Source organism: Syzygium oleosum, unplaced genomic scaffold (assembly GCF_021117445.2).
Source record: "Syzygium oleosum isolate NSW1041296 unplaced genomic scaffold, Sole_v2.1 Sole_v2.21, whole genome shotgun sequence".
In the NCBI taxonomy this organism is placed as follows: domain Eukaryota; kingdom Viridiplantae; phylum Streptophyta; class Magnoliopsida; order Myrtales; family Myrtaceae; genus Syzygium; species Syzygium oleosum.
The window spans coordinates 2,106,933-2,122,159 of record NW_026607505.1 but is presented as its reverse complement, the minus strand read 5'-3'; the positions used below and the strand labels follow the sequence as shown (position 1 = coordinate 2,122,159).

The following is a 15,227-nucleotide window of genomic DNA, read 5'->3' as shown; positions in this document are numbered from 1 at the left end:
AAGTCTTTAAAAGCCCAAGGTTCCTTCTAAAGTTTCTTCCTTAGGCTTTCGGGGATGTAAAACCCATAATGGGATATTCTCTCCTCCCGAGAAAAATCCTTTGCCAATTTTGTTTGTTGCAGTCTGTCACTCTGCACACGAATCTTGGTGACATCAAAGTGCGAGATCTGCTACGTCGAGGTCCCCAAAGCTGCCGAGGGTAAGGACTTTCGATCCCCGTTGCTCCTCCTCTCCTTGTTTCTTTTTATTGCGCAAAGAAGAAGATTCTCGGTGAAAACTTTGAAGGAGGTACAAAATTTATGTGCTCATTTTTAAAATTTTCGGGTCACTTTGTACCGGTCGAGCATGCGAGTTTTAGGCTTGCTGTGAGATATGTCGCCTCTAGGAAGGTTTCAATATGAATCTACTACAAATTGACTTAAAAATTGACATTTGCAATGTTTTGTTGGAGATTTTGAGATGTTATCGTGTCCAAATGTTATTGTGAAGATTTGTGTTGTGAATGTTTATGAGGAAGTGCATGATAAGGGTGAGTATGGTTTCTTCTTTTAACTTGGGTTTTCAAAAATTATCTTTTCCTTTTTAATTCTAACTTAAATTGAGGAAGAAAATAATGAAAAATACCACGTAGAAGAGAGAAAATAATAAAAAAATATTTTTTCACTACGCAAATTGACAAAGTTAATGAAAAGACTAAATTGCACAAATTTGACAAGTTTTATAACTTGATTGTACATCCTAAATGTTTTAGAATTCAATTACACTTCCCTGATTTTTAGTGAACTTATCCAAAAAAAAATACATTATGAAACAAAATGATTGGTGAAGGATTAAAGTTCTTAAATTTTACATTGCCAGTTGGATCTTGCATGACCAAATCATTTTAACTAGGAAAATGACTTTTTTAAGATGAATTCATTTTCCTTTTTCACGAATGTGTTTTTCATTAATTGAAAATATTCCTTGACTAATTTATTTACTATGCACCAAATGCCGAAAAATCTGGAAACTTTTCTTGAAAGTTGTTTTCTTCCGGACAAATAGAGCCTAAAGTTTCGATCCTTTTAAGAAAACTTTGCTTTTTTTTTCATATTTTTCTTCTTCCACATCTAACAATGGGTGCCTTTGGTATCTCAATCGCATTTGGAATCTTCTTTGGGAATGTCGCCTCCTTGGGTGGAAGCCCTTTTTAGGAAAAATGCGCATGAATGGCGTTTGGTAAAAACTCATTTGCAAAACTATTGACCCAAATGATTTTTTTATTAATTTTTTACAAATGGGCTTTGAGGGTTTTTTTTAAAAAGGCAAAAATACCTATTCCTAAAGTAGAAAAGGGCTACGGCGCCGTTTGATAACTACACAAATTTACGTCGTTCCCAAATAATATTTTGAATTTTTTTCGCTTTCTACCGATTTTCTTCTTTGGCGAGGATGCCGACCTCGGGCGACGAGGCTGAGGTCGCGCGACCTGAGGCCGCCGCACGGCCGCTGGGTCCGCGACGGCCCCGCCGGGCGCCGGCGGAGCGAGGTCGCGTGATCTCGGACCCTTGCCGCACGCTGGGAAGCGGCCCGCGACCCGGCGAGGCTCGGCCTCGCCCGAGGCGCGAGGCTCGGCCCGCTGCGAGTCGCGACCTCGGCGTGGGTCGCGACGCAGCGAGGCTCGACCTCGCTTCGCGGATCTGGGCGGCCGCCCAGGCCGGCGGCCTGCAGCGGGCGATCGCCGCAATGAGGAAATCGGCGAGGTCCGGCCACCCTCGCCCTCGCCGCACTCGCCTGTGACGCCTCGCCGTGCCCGGCTTTGCCCTCGCCGGAGTCCCTTTGGTGAAGAAGATGAATATAAAAATAAGAAAAGAAAAAAAGAAGAAAGAAGAAAAAAATTTGAGTGATTCTCAAAATTGTTTGGGAAGTATAGAAAATGATTTTGGCATTTGTTTTTCTTCCAAAAGTCCAAGCTTCTCGGCACAAATTTTTACAAAAATGTGCCATTTTCAATAAAAATTCTGGCGCCGAAAGCCCTTCCCAATGCGAACCAAACGCACCCAATATAAAAATGGCAATTTTCTTTTCTCTCGAACAAGAATATAATCTTTAGAGAAGATAATGAGAAGTGGAATGCATGTCAAATAAATTCTTGCAGAATTTATAGCCGAACAATTAAAGAATAGAGTTTCATTTCGCAAAGCAATAAAACAGGCTATTGAATTAACCGAACAGGCGGATACAAAAGGAATTTAAGTACAAATTGCAGGTCACATCGACGTAAAAGAAATTGCACGTGTTGAATGGATCGGAGAAGGTAGGGTTCATCTACAAACCATTCGAGCTAAAATTGATTATTGTTCCTATGGAGTCCGAACGGTCTATGGAGTATTAGGCATCAAAATTTGGATATTTGGGGAATAAGAATGGGGAATAAGAATACTTTCCTTGTCTTTACTCTTTACACTATATCCATTGATAAAAACAAATAGAATTAAAAAAATTTTTACAAGGGCTTGTGCTTCTTCATTTTTTTAATTGGGTTTTTTCAAAAAAATTATCGTTTTTTCTTTTTAAGTCTAACTAAAATCAAGGAAGAAAATAATGAAAAATACCACGTAAAAGAGAGAAAATAATAATAATAATATATTTCGCTAGGCAAATTGACAGAGTTAACGAAAAGACTAAATTGCACCAATTTGACAAGTTTTATAACTTGATTGTACATCCTAAAAATTTTAGAATTCAATTGCACTTCCACGATTTTTAGTGGACTTATCCAAAAAAAAAAATACATTATGAAACAAAATGATTGGTGAAGGATTAAAGTTCTTAAATTTACATTGCCAGTTGGATCTCGCACGCATGACCAAATCATTTTAACTCGAGGAAGGAGATTTGCGAGTGATATTCCCGTGGTAATTTTACGGATGAGCAAAAGCAACCGCCCGGATCAGACTGAACTGATCGGTTCATGGACTATTTCCGGGGGCATCAGTTCAGTTCTTGGTTTTATGTGTAGAACTGCCCACGCAAGCCATCCAGATCGGACCAATTTTCTTTTTAATTTCTTCTCTATATGTAAAAACTAAAAACCCTAATCCTTCATTCACAACACAAACCCTCACTCACTCTTTCTCACGCATGACTCACGCTCCCTCTTCCGCAAATCTAAACAAAAACCTTAATCTCAATCGCCCTCTTGCTCGAGTCCCTCGCCTCCCTCTCACTCAATTGTCGCCTCCTTGAACAGCATTTTAGCCTTAAAACGAAAACAGAGCCGGTAAGACACAAGAGAGGGAGTCTTCCTCTTCCTCCAGCTCTAGAGTTTCGATTCCCTTTCTTCCATCTCTTCTATCGCTCTCTCCTTCCCCTTCGTCTTCTTGCCACAACAAGAATGCTGCATCCGGCTCTCCAGATGGCCGGCGACCCTCGATGTGGAACGTGCTTTTGAGATCATGAGTCGAGAGATAACGAGTGATTCCGATAACCCCTGCTCATTTCACTCGATAATGTCGGGACCAGTTAGAAATTTATGATTTTGAAGTGAACCAGAAATGTAGTTTGCCTTTTTTATGGCACGAAGCGGGTACGATGAGTAATGCTTTTCTTGCACCGGATCGGTTTATTTCCTTTGGTCTGTGAAGAGTATAGTTTGTGGAGAGGACAGTAATGTTCAAGGAATGCCAGCTGTTTTCATTGGCCCACCCAAGCAGTTAAGTCCTGTTCCTAATTCCCGAATGGAAACCGATCACCTCTAGTAACTTTTATTTATTATCATAGAAAATAGAAGTACGAAATTAGTAATTTTGAGTAAAAACCAAATTAATTTCAAATTTGTTTTGTTTTTTTTAATCTTTTCTTTTCCTTTCCTCAGTGCAGTAGCAGCAGAGGCCCGTAATAGTCGAAGCAGAGAGATAGAGCAGAGCGCAGAAGAAAAAGAGGGAAGCTCTCCATCGCCGTCGCCGCCGCCGCCGCCACCACCACCACCACCACCACCACCATTCGACGATGATCGGAGTCGGGAAGATCAAGCAGTACTCCAACGTCCTCGACAAGCCTCTCAGCAAGGGCAAGCAAGAGGTCTCTCTCCCCATCTCCCTCTCTCTCTCTCTCTCTCTCTGTGCGATAGAAATGCTTGTATCGCGGGAAAAGGGCGGCGATGCTAATCGCTGTAGCCGGTCCTTTTGCTCTCGAATTCGATCATTGCGCGCGCGGCTCCATGCCGCCGTGGATCGCGCGGGCTTGGATATGGCTTCGTTCGATTCTTACGGTTCGCCTGGACGGACCAGCAACGAGGGCTTCTTCTTCTTTCCGATCTGTGGTCGCACTTTGTTTTTGGACACTTCATCTTGAATGCAGTGCTGGGTTTGGGTGTTGTTGTTTAGCCGGGACTAGAATGGCCGATCTGGTCGGCTCCGTTTTGGTTCTCGAGGGGTAGTTATTGGAGAAATTAGGTCAATCCTCGGCAAATGAACCTGCTGTTGTCCAAATTTGCAGGGAAGGGTCTTCTCCTTTTTACACCGGTGAGGGGAGAGGACGAAAGTTAGATCCTTTAAGCCAGAGCCAAGACAAGTTTCAATTCGCTTCTGCTTGCTTAGCTCTCTTATCCTTTCAGATTAGCCGGGACAGTGATACTCGTAGTTAGATGTGCTTTGAGAGCCATTCTTCTTATTCATTTTGCTTCTAGGTTGTCCGTATATAGCCGAGGAAAATTGCGATGGATTGTTGGATGGTTGGACCTCTTGTTTGGATCATGGGATGAATTATGTGTGCTTCGGGAGAACTAATCAACACGGGTTTTTACTCCGGGTGCAGGTCAGTTTGAGTGCTTTTTCTTTCTTGTTCTCGGAGCTTGTTCAGTATAACCAGACTCAGGTTGACAATATCGCAGAGCTAGAGCGCAGGTATGTATTTTTCTTGTTCTCATTTGTACATTCAAATAACTAAACACGAGCCGCCACCAAGATATACAAATTGGGAGATGATGTTGTTCTTCACCTTTGATAACCCTCACTTGTATGACTCAGGCTGGAGGATGCAGGCTACTCTGTAGGAGCTCGGGTTTTGGAACTTCTTTGCCATAGGGAAAAGGTAAGATGTGCACTGTGATTTCCCTAGTCAGTGCTGGAAATTACTGTTAGGACTCTTAGGTTTTATCAAGTGAATAGAACTTTTTAAGTTGTATTGTTGGGATCAATGGCTTTTTCTTTAGTATTTTGGCGCAATAGTTACTACTGCGAAGTACAACATCTTTTATCTTGGTTGCGATACATCACTGCAGTTACATCTAGTTGGATCTCACATGCTCTTGTGTTATAAAAAAAATCTTTTTGCGTGTAGGCAGATCTACTCTGATTGCACATGCAAGATATTCGATTATATCACATTGCACATCAATATACTGTGTATAAGTTCTTCAAGTTTGTGTTCGATTTCTGGAAATTTTATAGGCAGACTCTTCCTTAGATTCTCAATAATGTTGACCATGTTGGTTCCTCAATATCTTGCAATTATTGTTTCCGAATCACTGACGCATTCTATCACCAGAACAAATGTTCTGTATTTGCTGCGAGCTAGTTAAAGTTTGAATGTGGCCAGTTGTTTTGTCTTTTTACTGTGCAATCCTGTTGAACTAAATCTTGTTATGCTTTTCATTGCTGAAATAGATTCTTACTGTTAAATCGGAAGCTTGTGTTCTTTTCCAACATTTGCCAGCGAACAACTGAAAAATTTCTTCATGCACATTATGCTTTGTGACCTTCCATTTTCCAACCATTGCTCATTGCCATCATCCTTGCATCAGGGGCTTAGGCCATTCCCATAGCTCTTTTATTGTTTTTTCTCTTGTTCTCATTTTGCGGATGACTTATCGTTTTTGTTCTGTGAATTATTCTTTTGGCGCTAGACGTTAAGAGATATGAAAACAACTTTGTTAAGACAATATAATGTTGGCTCAAGAATTCTGTGGAGCCTGTGGTGCCATGCAATGTAATTTCATTGATAACTCACGAATAAGCACCTTTTATGTTGGATGTCATGCAACAGGAGTGGTGACTGTGAATATGATATTTTTGGCTCATCTGCTGCTTATTTTTGCTTCTGTCGCAGGGAAATAGGAGGGAAACCCGTTTGTTGGGTATTCTATCTTTTGTACACAGCACGGTGTGGAAGGTTTTATTTGGCAAGGTGAATCATATAGCTTTTTTCTGCTTTATCATTCATGGTAACCTAAGGCTATGTTTGGGAGCATACTGAGGAAGAAAATAGAAAGAAAATGCTTCATATTTCGAACTTTCCCTCCTCTTCTTACTAGCAAAATTTTAAAATTTTCAAGATTTTCCACTCCAGATGCCTCAAATTTTCCACCATTTCCCAAACGTAGCCTAAAAGATGTAAGTCGTTTTTGTTTCTTGTAGTGGGCTGTTAGGCTGAATATGACTGGGGGCTTTTTATACATGGCAGAAGAAGAGAAACATTCTTGCATTCATGGAACTTGCAATTCTTTTCCTCCCTCAAAATTGATGGTTCTTAGCCTTCTTTTAGTGTATATGTTATTTCCATAGTGGGTTTAACCTTTGTAAGACTCCTTTTTTCATCCTTATAGGTGGCTGATTCACTTGAAAAGGGGACTGAACACGAAGATGAATACATGATTAGCGAGAAGGAGCTCCTTGTCAACCGGTAATGATTCTCTCGTTGCTCATGTTGTCTATATAATCACGGGGAACCAGCTAAAGTTGTATTATTAGCTAATGGCCTGAACCTGATAAATCCAACCTCATTGGATGTGTAGGTTTATATCTATCCCTAAAGATATGGGGACGTTTAACTGTGGGGCATTTGTGGCTGGAATAGTAAGGGTAAGTGCTACATTGCTTTGTCCTCATTAGCTGGTAGTTAGGCGATCTGGAGCTTTGACGAAATTTTTTGATGCTTCATTGAAGGGTGTTCTGGATAGTGCTGGATTTCCAGCTGTCGTAACTGCACACTTTGTTCCTGTCGACGGGCAACAAAGACCCCGGACTACAATCTTGATAAAGTTTGCAGAAGAGGTTTCTATCCTACTGCTTGCCATTTTATGTTGTAATTCATTAAATTCTTTTTGTTTGCCTATTCTGGCCTTTTGCTATCCCTCGTTTCAGCTCATGTAAGTGATGCTCGAATGAGCCTCCGCATCATTTCTTTTTACTGACTCTGTAAATGCCCTTTATCAGTTTTCCTCCATAAAATGCAATGTCATCTCAGCTGTCTCATGATGCAATTTAAGTGTTGACAAGCACTTCTAAACTTTTTATAATCATGACCACTTCTTGGTCAAATTATCCAGTTGATGGTTATATTTTCCTTCCAGAAAGTTTTTTCAAGCCATAAGTTATAATAAGAGTTGTTTTTCTATTTTATGACTCTTTATGGTTGAGTCAACAAGAAACGACTCATTTTGCTTTCTATCAATACCCATGAGGAGTATGTTTTTCCTCTTTTCATGGCACACTGGTGTTCAAATCAAATTGACTTTTCTTGTACTTTCATCTCCTAGGTACTTAGGAGAGAAGCAAGACTGGGTTGAGTTCCTTGCACATTCCTGCGTTACTTTCATCAACTTTGATTCGATTCATATGGTCACGATGGAGAATTTGGCTGCTGCAAAGTAGTTTTCACTTGCCGGACACACTGTCATTTCCAATATACCCTGTTTCCAGCTTGACTTATGAGCGAGCATGAGATCTAGAGTAATGAGTAATGGTGCTCTTATCCCAGACACGATCATTTGAATTATAGCGTTCCAGTTCATGTTGTTGCTCCAAAATGGGATTGGGTAAATGCTCGAGCGATATTGGTGACGATATAGACACAGCTCTTGTATTTGGCTGTTAGCGCTGACAGCGAACTATCTGTAACGATACGTCGAAGCTGACTATTGTATTTCAATCGAATTTTTGTATGTTTGCCTTGCACGAGATATGGTTGTTTCCTGTAATCATCATTTAGCCATATATGTGAGAGATTGTGATCCTGAGTCTTGAATGATATCATGATGCTACGACCGGGGCTTTGAGGTAGTAGTCCAATCGGTGTTGTCAATAGTAGTGTGGTGTTTGCTGAGGTTTTGCTGCATAGGAAAATTGTTCGAACTTGCTCTATCGACTATTGCTATTTGTATTCGACAATTTAAGGGTGTCAATGGGTCGGTTCGCGTTTATATATTTTGTGGCTGGAGGGGAGATAGGAGCGAAATGAACGGGAACGCGAGGGGGGTTGAGGATTAAAACCGTGAAATTAGGGTTTAAAGGAGGAGGAAGCAGCAATTGGAGTTGACATACGGCGCATGTGAGGGAGTTTGCGTCGGGCACCGAGGTACCCCTGCATGCCCAGCCCTAGCAGACCTCCAAACATCGTTGCATGATTAGCGAGTGGTTAGTTTGCAACATCCATTTCAATATAGGTTAGAATTTCAATTGGGAAAATTGTCTAAAAAGTTATAAACTTATTGCACTTTTGCCAATTCAGTCCTAAACTTTTTAAGTTTGCCAATTCAGTTATAAGCTTTTTCACTTCTTGCTAATTCAGTTCTAAACATTTTCACTTTTTGCCAATTTAGTTCATCCGGCCAATTTTGGCTGATCGGCCGGTCGTCCTGCCAAAGCTGACGTGGTAATTTTTTTAAAAAATTTTAGAATTTTTTATTTTTTTTTCTGCCTTTCTTCCCTCTGGCCGACGAGGTCGATCTCGCCGGCCTCTGGCGAAGCTTGCTCCCGCCGGCCACTGGCGAGGGTGAGTCTCGCTCGCCGCTGCTAGGCCGACCTCGCCGTCACTGGGTTTCACCTCGCCCAAAGATGGCGTGGCCGGCTAGTGCCATCGCAGGTCGGCCTGGCAGCGGCAGGTGAGGCTTGCCCTCACCAGTCCCCAGCGGGGGCGAGATTCAAGAATTTCAATCAATTACACGTGAAGTGAACTCTCATTGTGTGTATTCATATCAACTTAGACTCCATCAAACATGCCTTGAATAAGATTGATTGAGAGAAAAGTGTTAAAAAAGTCCTCAACCTTTTTTTGGTGCCAATTCAGTACTAAATCTTTTGGTGTCAATTCAGTCCTAAATCTTTTTTTTGTGCCAATTCATTCTTAAACTTTTCCATTGGTGCCAATTCATTCCTAAACCTTTTGCATTGATGCCAATTCAATCCTTTCGGCTAATAGCTATTCAAGTGTCGAAGGATTGAATTGGCACTAATGCAAAAGGTTTAGGACTTTTTTGACACTTTTCCTGATTGATTGAGTCTACTAAAATTATAATTTGGGGATATTCACATTCCATTCAAGAAAAGCATAAGCTTTTTGAATCGAGAGATGTGTTCGGTACAAAATTTACGATTCAAAACGCGCTAAATATTCCACCATTGAGATGCGCCGTATATTCAAAAGAAAACCATAGGTTAGCAACCGCACATGACTAGATTGGGCAATTTTATTTGAGTGCGACTTCAGAAATGAAACAACAACAAAGCACAGCATTTTACATATGATTCATTTTCCTTCAAACTTTATTAAACTCGAACTTATAATAAACTAGCAAAAAAACAATTAAAAGGGTAATTCGGTAATTCAACCAAATTAGGGTTTTTGGCCTTAGAACCCCCTATAAAATCAGTGAATCCATCATCTTCGCTCAACTGCAGTCTAACGAGCAGCCGTCGGCAGAAGCAAAGGTCCGCAATCTCTCTTTTTGTTCCCTTCTCGCCTCCCCCTTAATCACTGAACTCGATTTCTCGTAATATTTCGATTGAAAATTTTCAAATTCGATGCACTTTCCTGCCTAGGAGTTGAACTAGAGTATAAAGGTTTGATCTTTTTGATCCATTGAAGATGATGTGTGAGTGAGGTTGGTGGTTTTGATTGGTTTTCGTGGTGTTCTTTGTTCTGGGCATGAGCTTTTTGATGTCACTGGGCTTTTGGCGATACAAAATTTGTGATTTTTTATGTCAAATTTGGGACATTTTGTGTTTCTCATGTTTCATCATGCATTTCTCTGTCTGCTTTTTGAGTTCAAGGATCGCCCTGCACATATTGGATTGATTGAACTCTTCTGCTTTATAGTGTATTTGTCTTTTTTATGTTGCTAAAAGAACCAATTGGGTGAGGTTCTCCCTTATAGATTGAGATAAAAGGAGCACTTGGGTGAGGTTCTCAGCATGTTTGAATGGCAGTAGTGTACTTTGAATCCTGATTTTGCTGCTCCCCCGTTTCTCTTCTTTTTTTCTGGTTTTATTAATGTGAGCCGCGCCTTATCTTATTGTTTGTAACAGGAAGGGAAAGTCTATAGCCTGATCGTCAATCGGAAAAAATGTCGGGGTGAGTGGAAATAAAGCCATTCTCTATGTTCCATTACCATATTTTGTTGCTTCTATGTACCTATCACGAGTAGCAAATTGCAACGTGGAATTCTATTGTTAATTCACTGAGAAGATTAGACACAGGTTTGTGTTTAGCTTGATTTTGAAAGAAAGACATCGTTTTCATGGGCTTTGAGCTTTGTTGCGTTAACGAAATTTTTGATTTAGAAAAGAGGGTTAGACTTACCTTTCAGAATTTGGAAATCCAGAAAATGGGTGTTTGCTGCTGATAATGGTATGAGTTTAGAGTAGATATTTATAGCATCATAGCTCCTCCAAAATGTGGATAGATGTATCCAAGCGTATCTGAACACATCAAGAATAAGCTGTTCATTCTATTTTGGAGATAGGGATATGACGTTTTCTACGGCACAATCGGACTCGCATGTGATTTTGAACAAGTTTTGTTGGCTGATATTGCAGAATTTTGAATATTTGAAGGAATGAGACTAAGAGTTTTATTTTGTGCAAGGACTGAAATGACAACTCAAATTATGTGATATTGCTGCTCTTTTTTTCTTGTTGTTTTAGGGCAGTAGGAGCATTCCATTATTTTCATTATGGAGGTTTGCAATTTTATCCTGTTTACTCTCTTTTAACTCATGCACTTCCCGTCTCTTTCTGTTGTACAGAGAAGAAGCTGTGCCTGTTGCTGAGACCCCTGCACCGGCTCCTGGTGAGCCCATGGACCTCATGACCGCTTTACAAATTGTCCTGAGGAAGTCTTTGGCCCACGGCGGGCTTGTACGTGGTCTCCATGAAGGCGCCAAGGCAATTGAAAAGCATGCCGCATTGCTCTGCGTATTAGCAGAGGACTGCAATCAGCCTGATTATATTAAACTTGTAAAGGCACTTTGCAGTGAGCACAACGTCAGTTTGATCAACGTGCCCAGTGCTAAATCTCTCGGCGAGTGGGCTGGGGTAAGTCATAAGTCTACTCTCAATTCGTTCGTGTTTCTCTTCATACAGCTTTGCAGATGAATGAATCGCCAAGTTTGAGCTGTCCAGTGCAGCGTCAGTATTTTGTTTTCTAATAGAATTGTTTCTGCAGTTATGCAAGATTGATTCTGAAGGAAAAGCAAGGAAGGTCGTCGGTTGCTCCTGTGTTGTTCTAAAGGTACTTAATTCACAATCTCTGTCTGATTTTAGTAACCTCTTGCTGGCCTATCTTATTTCTCTCGATGTCGAGTGAGAGCCTTAGGATACTGACAAATCATAGAAGAATTTTACTAATGCGCATAACTTTAGAACAGATAAGTGGTCATCTATGATGCTTAATGCTGGTGTAGAACTTTCGTTTTCTGCTTGCAGATAATCTTTGTCAAGCCCCCTCATTACTATTTTATCAATTTGCAGGATTTTGGAGAAGAGACCGAGGCTCGCCATGTCGTTTTGGAGTATGTGAAGTCACACTGAGAAGTACGAAGCGATTTCGGTCAGGAGAGGCTTTGCTTAGTTGAATGCTCCGAGGTTTTGTGATGGTTATAGTTGAACCATGTCTTATTTTTGACCAGTTTCTGCTGACAATTATGAGGGATGTATCAAATTATCAAGTTTGAAAAATTTTCCGATTCAGTCCATCATATTCCATGAAGGTGCCTGCACAGCCATCTGATTTGGGAGGCTCAGAACTCTGCATCACATCCTCTCAGATGGTGGTTTAATGTTTGATGCTTGATTCAGTCGGTATGTCTTTTTAGTTTTTGATGTATATCGGTCTAGTCTTTGACGAATTTAGCTAGGAGTAAGTAACACTTGTGCATCTTTGGATATTCACGGGCTGTAAGCCAACAATGGTTGGGAGTTGCTTGTTATCATCCGCGACGAGGCGGGGTTATTTGGAACATGGAGATCCATTTAAGGGATGTTTAGAAAAAAGGCTCTGGGCCGTCTAACCTTGGGGTTTTTTCTTGGAATTTTCTATTAAGATATCCAACAGTTTGGTAATTAGAAAACTCAGCACGGTATAGTAACTCTTACCCACCCAGATTAGCATATCATGGTGGTGTGTTTATGTTAACGAGTGTTGAAAATGTGCTCACTTTCACATTTTTGCTACATGGCTTGAGTTTTGACAATCTACTCATTTCGCGCTCCCCACCTCTTGGGGTGATCCTATAGACACTTTCCACGTCGGTCTGATGCATTCGCGACTCGACTTCTGGAGTGTTTCCGTTGAGGTTTGAACTCAATGCCACATAGAAAGGAGCAAATTCTATTGTCATCTAAAAGCACCACTTGTTGGTTGTATTATATGTATTAAAATTAATTTGGACCTTTGTATTATGTGAGATTCATGGGAGATCTATACGGGACTTTGAATTTGACAATCCATATATAACTCACTGAATACTTCCTTGTCGTTTATGATCACCACAACATCGCGATGTACGATGAACACTTCGTAATTTTCTCATAACATAGACTCCGGTCTCTTGGGCTAAGATAAAAGAAATAAACCAAGCTACCCTTTTCATGAACATTCATCTTCCTTTTTGTTCCAATGTAGCCATTGATTATACAAGTGCCAAAAAAATAATGCGGAATCGATTCATTGAACCAATAATATGATTATCCGATAGTCAGAGTGAATAGTGAATCATAAATACATCAAATCTTCAGATATGCAGATGTATATCTCCTTCTTTGACGAGGGATTTGACGCTGATCTCATCCCTTCATCATTCAAGAACCGAGTCAAGAACTGTAATTATCAAGAAAGAACTCCCTACTCCTTCCTTGCTGTACACATTGCTTCTTGTTGAACTATTGCGGACGCGCTTTGATCCCCTCTTCCAAGTGCGCCATACTATTCTCTTGTTTTGACTTTGGAACTTGTTTTGGAGTTTATAAACTTACTCAAATCCTACTTGCTGTTAATTATGCAGCAGCTGGATTAGGTTTGACCCATAACAATGGTTTACTCTCTCCTCTCTCTCTCTCTCTCTCTCTCTCTACAATTTGTACTAATCTTGTGACACTGAAAACAAAGTTGATGGGAGGGGTCTCATCTGATGTCCCAGCCGACCAGATTCTTTAAAAAAACCCTGCTTGCAGGACAGCACTTTAGAGCATAATCATTGGCTTAAGCGACTTAATCTGTTCTAATTTTGTGGATCCAAACCCATTCCTTTCATCTCTCATGTGGTTGTGAGTCAATAACAGAGAATGACTTTTACACTATCTTGAAAAATAAAAAAGTCAAGATGGAATCCTGATTGGAAGCTCTTGCAATAGCATGTAATTTTGTGAAGCTGAACTTCACATCAGCTGTCTAGAAAGTCAAACCATATATTCTAATTTAGGATCCTTATTGATGCTCCGGACAATCGTAAGTATAGTATACGAGGAACATCTCATTTTTTAAGGTAGTGATTACACATAACACGAGATAATGTATTATAGACTACGAAATTTCGTTATTCAGTGGGTTAACCAATGTTCTTGGCATACTCGTTAACGAGATCTTGTTGTTGAAAGGGTTTCATGAACCGAGTTAATATATTAAAATATTTTCTACCATTATCAGATAACCTTATATTTTTAGAACAATCGAAGGTTCGCTCAACCCTAACATGATAACATGAGTTACATGACAGTAAATCTTAAGGTGAAAGTCATTGTAATCATACCATGTGGGTGCACTCCAGTTGATGATCATCACATAATTCTTGAACCATGGCCAAAAAAAGAAAAATTCATTGGACTATGGTTTTTAAATACTTATATTTTGTCTTGTCTTCTTCTGAGAGCTTTTCTAATTCTTGGAGGGCAATCAATCCCCTTATTCGTAGAAACGTTCTGTGGTGTCATTGACTCTGTGAATTAGCCAAGTTTTCCAAGAGAGAATCATATACCAGTTTCTCAAGCAAGTGTACGTCTTGAGATTGAGTTTTATGCCATAGCTGGAACGCATGTGTCTATACCTAGCTTCATCAAGTACTTAGGACTCTCTAGAATGAGCAAACAAGATAATTATTACCTGCGCGTGCATCATTTAATATTAGTTTAGGGTGTTAATGTTGACTTAGGTTGGGAACTATAATGGGTGGAATGATGTGTAAAGGGGGAGAGAGTATGCATTGGAACATTAAGAAAAAGTGGTGGCATTGATTGGTAGAAGATAAGGACACCTACACTACACCCTCTAAAAGATGATTGGACTCTATCTTTGTTTAGGGAATTTTTAATTCATATATTTAGCCTTTAGTTAGCTTTTTTGCAATTTAGAGTCAATTTAAGAAGGAGACGTTCACATAGAAGTCTCTTGTCTAGTCATGTTTCTATGTTATCGTATAAGATAGGAAAATTATAAAAAAAAAAGGCTCTAAACTTATTGCCACTTCAGTCATAAACCTTTCGATTTAGCAATTTAGTCCTAAATCATTGACGATTTGCTAATGTAGTCCTTCTTGCCAATTTTCGCTAACAATCGCTGACGTCGACGCCAGTCGTTCTACACAGTACAGTCAGAACTGATATGGACAATTTTTATAATTATTTTAATTTTTTAATTTTGTTTTTCTTTTTATTCCCTATGCCGTCGCCCACCATAGGCGAGGGCTGCAATGCCCTCTCTTGCCCACAATAAAAAGAAAAGGAAAGAAAAGAAAAGAATAAATGGAAAAAAATTATGAAAACTTATTTAAAAATTGCAAAAATTATTCACGTTAGCACCAGCTGTGTCACATAGATGGTCAACGTCAACGTCAGCGATTTCCTGCAAAAATTAATCGGAAGGATTACATTAGCAAATTATCAAAATGTTTATGACTAAATTGGCCAAACTAAAAATTTATGACTGAATTGGCATCCGTGCAATAAGTTTAGAGCCTTTTTTTGGTAATTATATAA

General features: G+C 39.9%; 2 protein-coding genes across 2 annotated transcripts; both read left to right on the top strand.

The window, feature by feature from the left end:
- Positions 1–3,941: 3,941 nt before the first annotated feature.
- LOC115677461 (uncharacterized) lies at positions 3,942–7,940 on the top strand. The gene is made up of 8 exons (XM_030600636.2): positions 3,942–4,062; positions 4,798–4,886; positions 5,010–5,073; positions 6,091–6,168; positions 6,587–6,663; positions 6,776–6,842; positions 6,927–7,034; positions 7,520–7,940. Exons 1-8 carry the CDS (start codon positions 3,991–3,993, stop codon positions 7,547–7,549), a joined length of 585 nt encoding a protein of 194 aa, XP_030456496.1. The 5' UTR covers positions 3,942–3,990; the 3' UTR covers positions 7,550–7,940.
- A 1,658-nt stretch (positions 7,941–9,598) lies between these two features.
- Positions 9,599–11,953, top strand: LOC115677470 (40S ribosomal protein S12-like). Its single transcript, XM_030600646.2, has 5 exons — positions 9,599–9,689; positions 10,287–10,332; positions 11,006–11,294; positions 11,425–11,490; positions 11,730–11,953. The coding sequence occupies exons 2-5, from the start codon at positions 10,325–10,327 to the stop codon at positions 11,787–11,789; spliced, it is 423 nt and encodes a 140-aa protein (XP_030456506.1). The 5' UTR covers positions 9,599–9,689; positions 10,287–10,324; the 3' UTR covers positions 11,790–11,953.
- Positions 11,954–15,227: the final 3,274 nt, after the last annotated feature.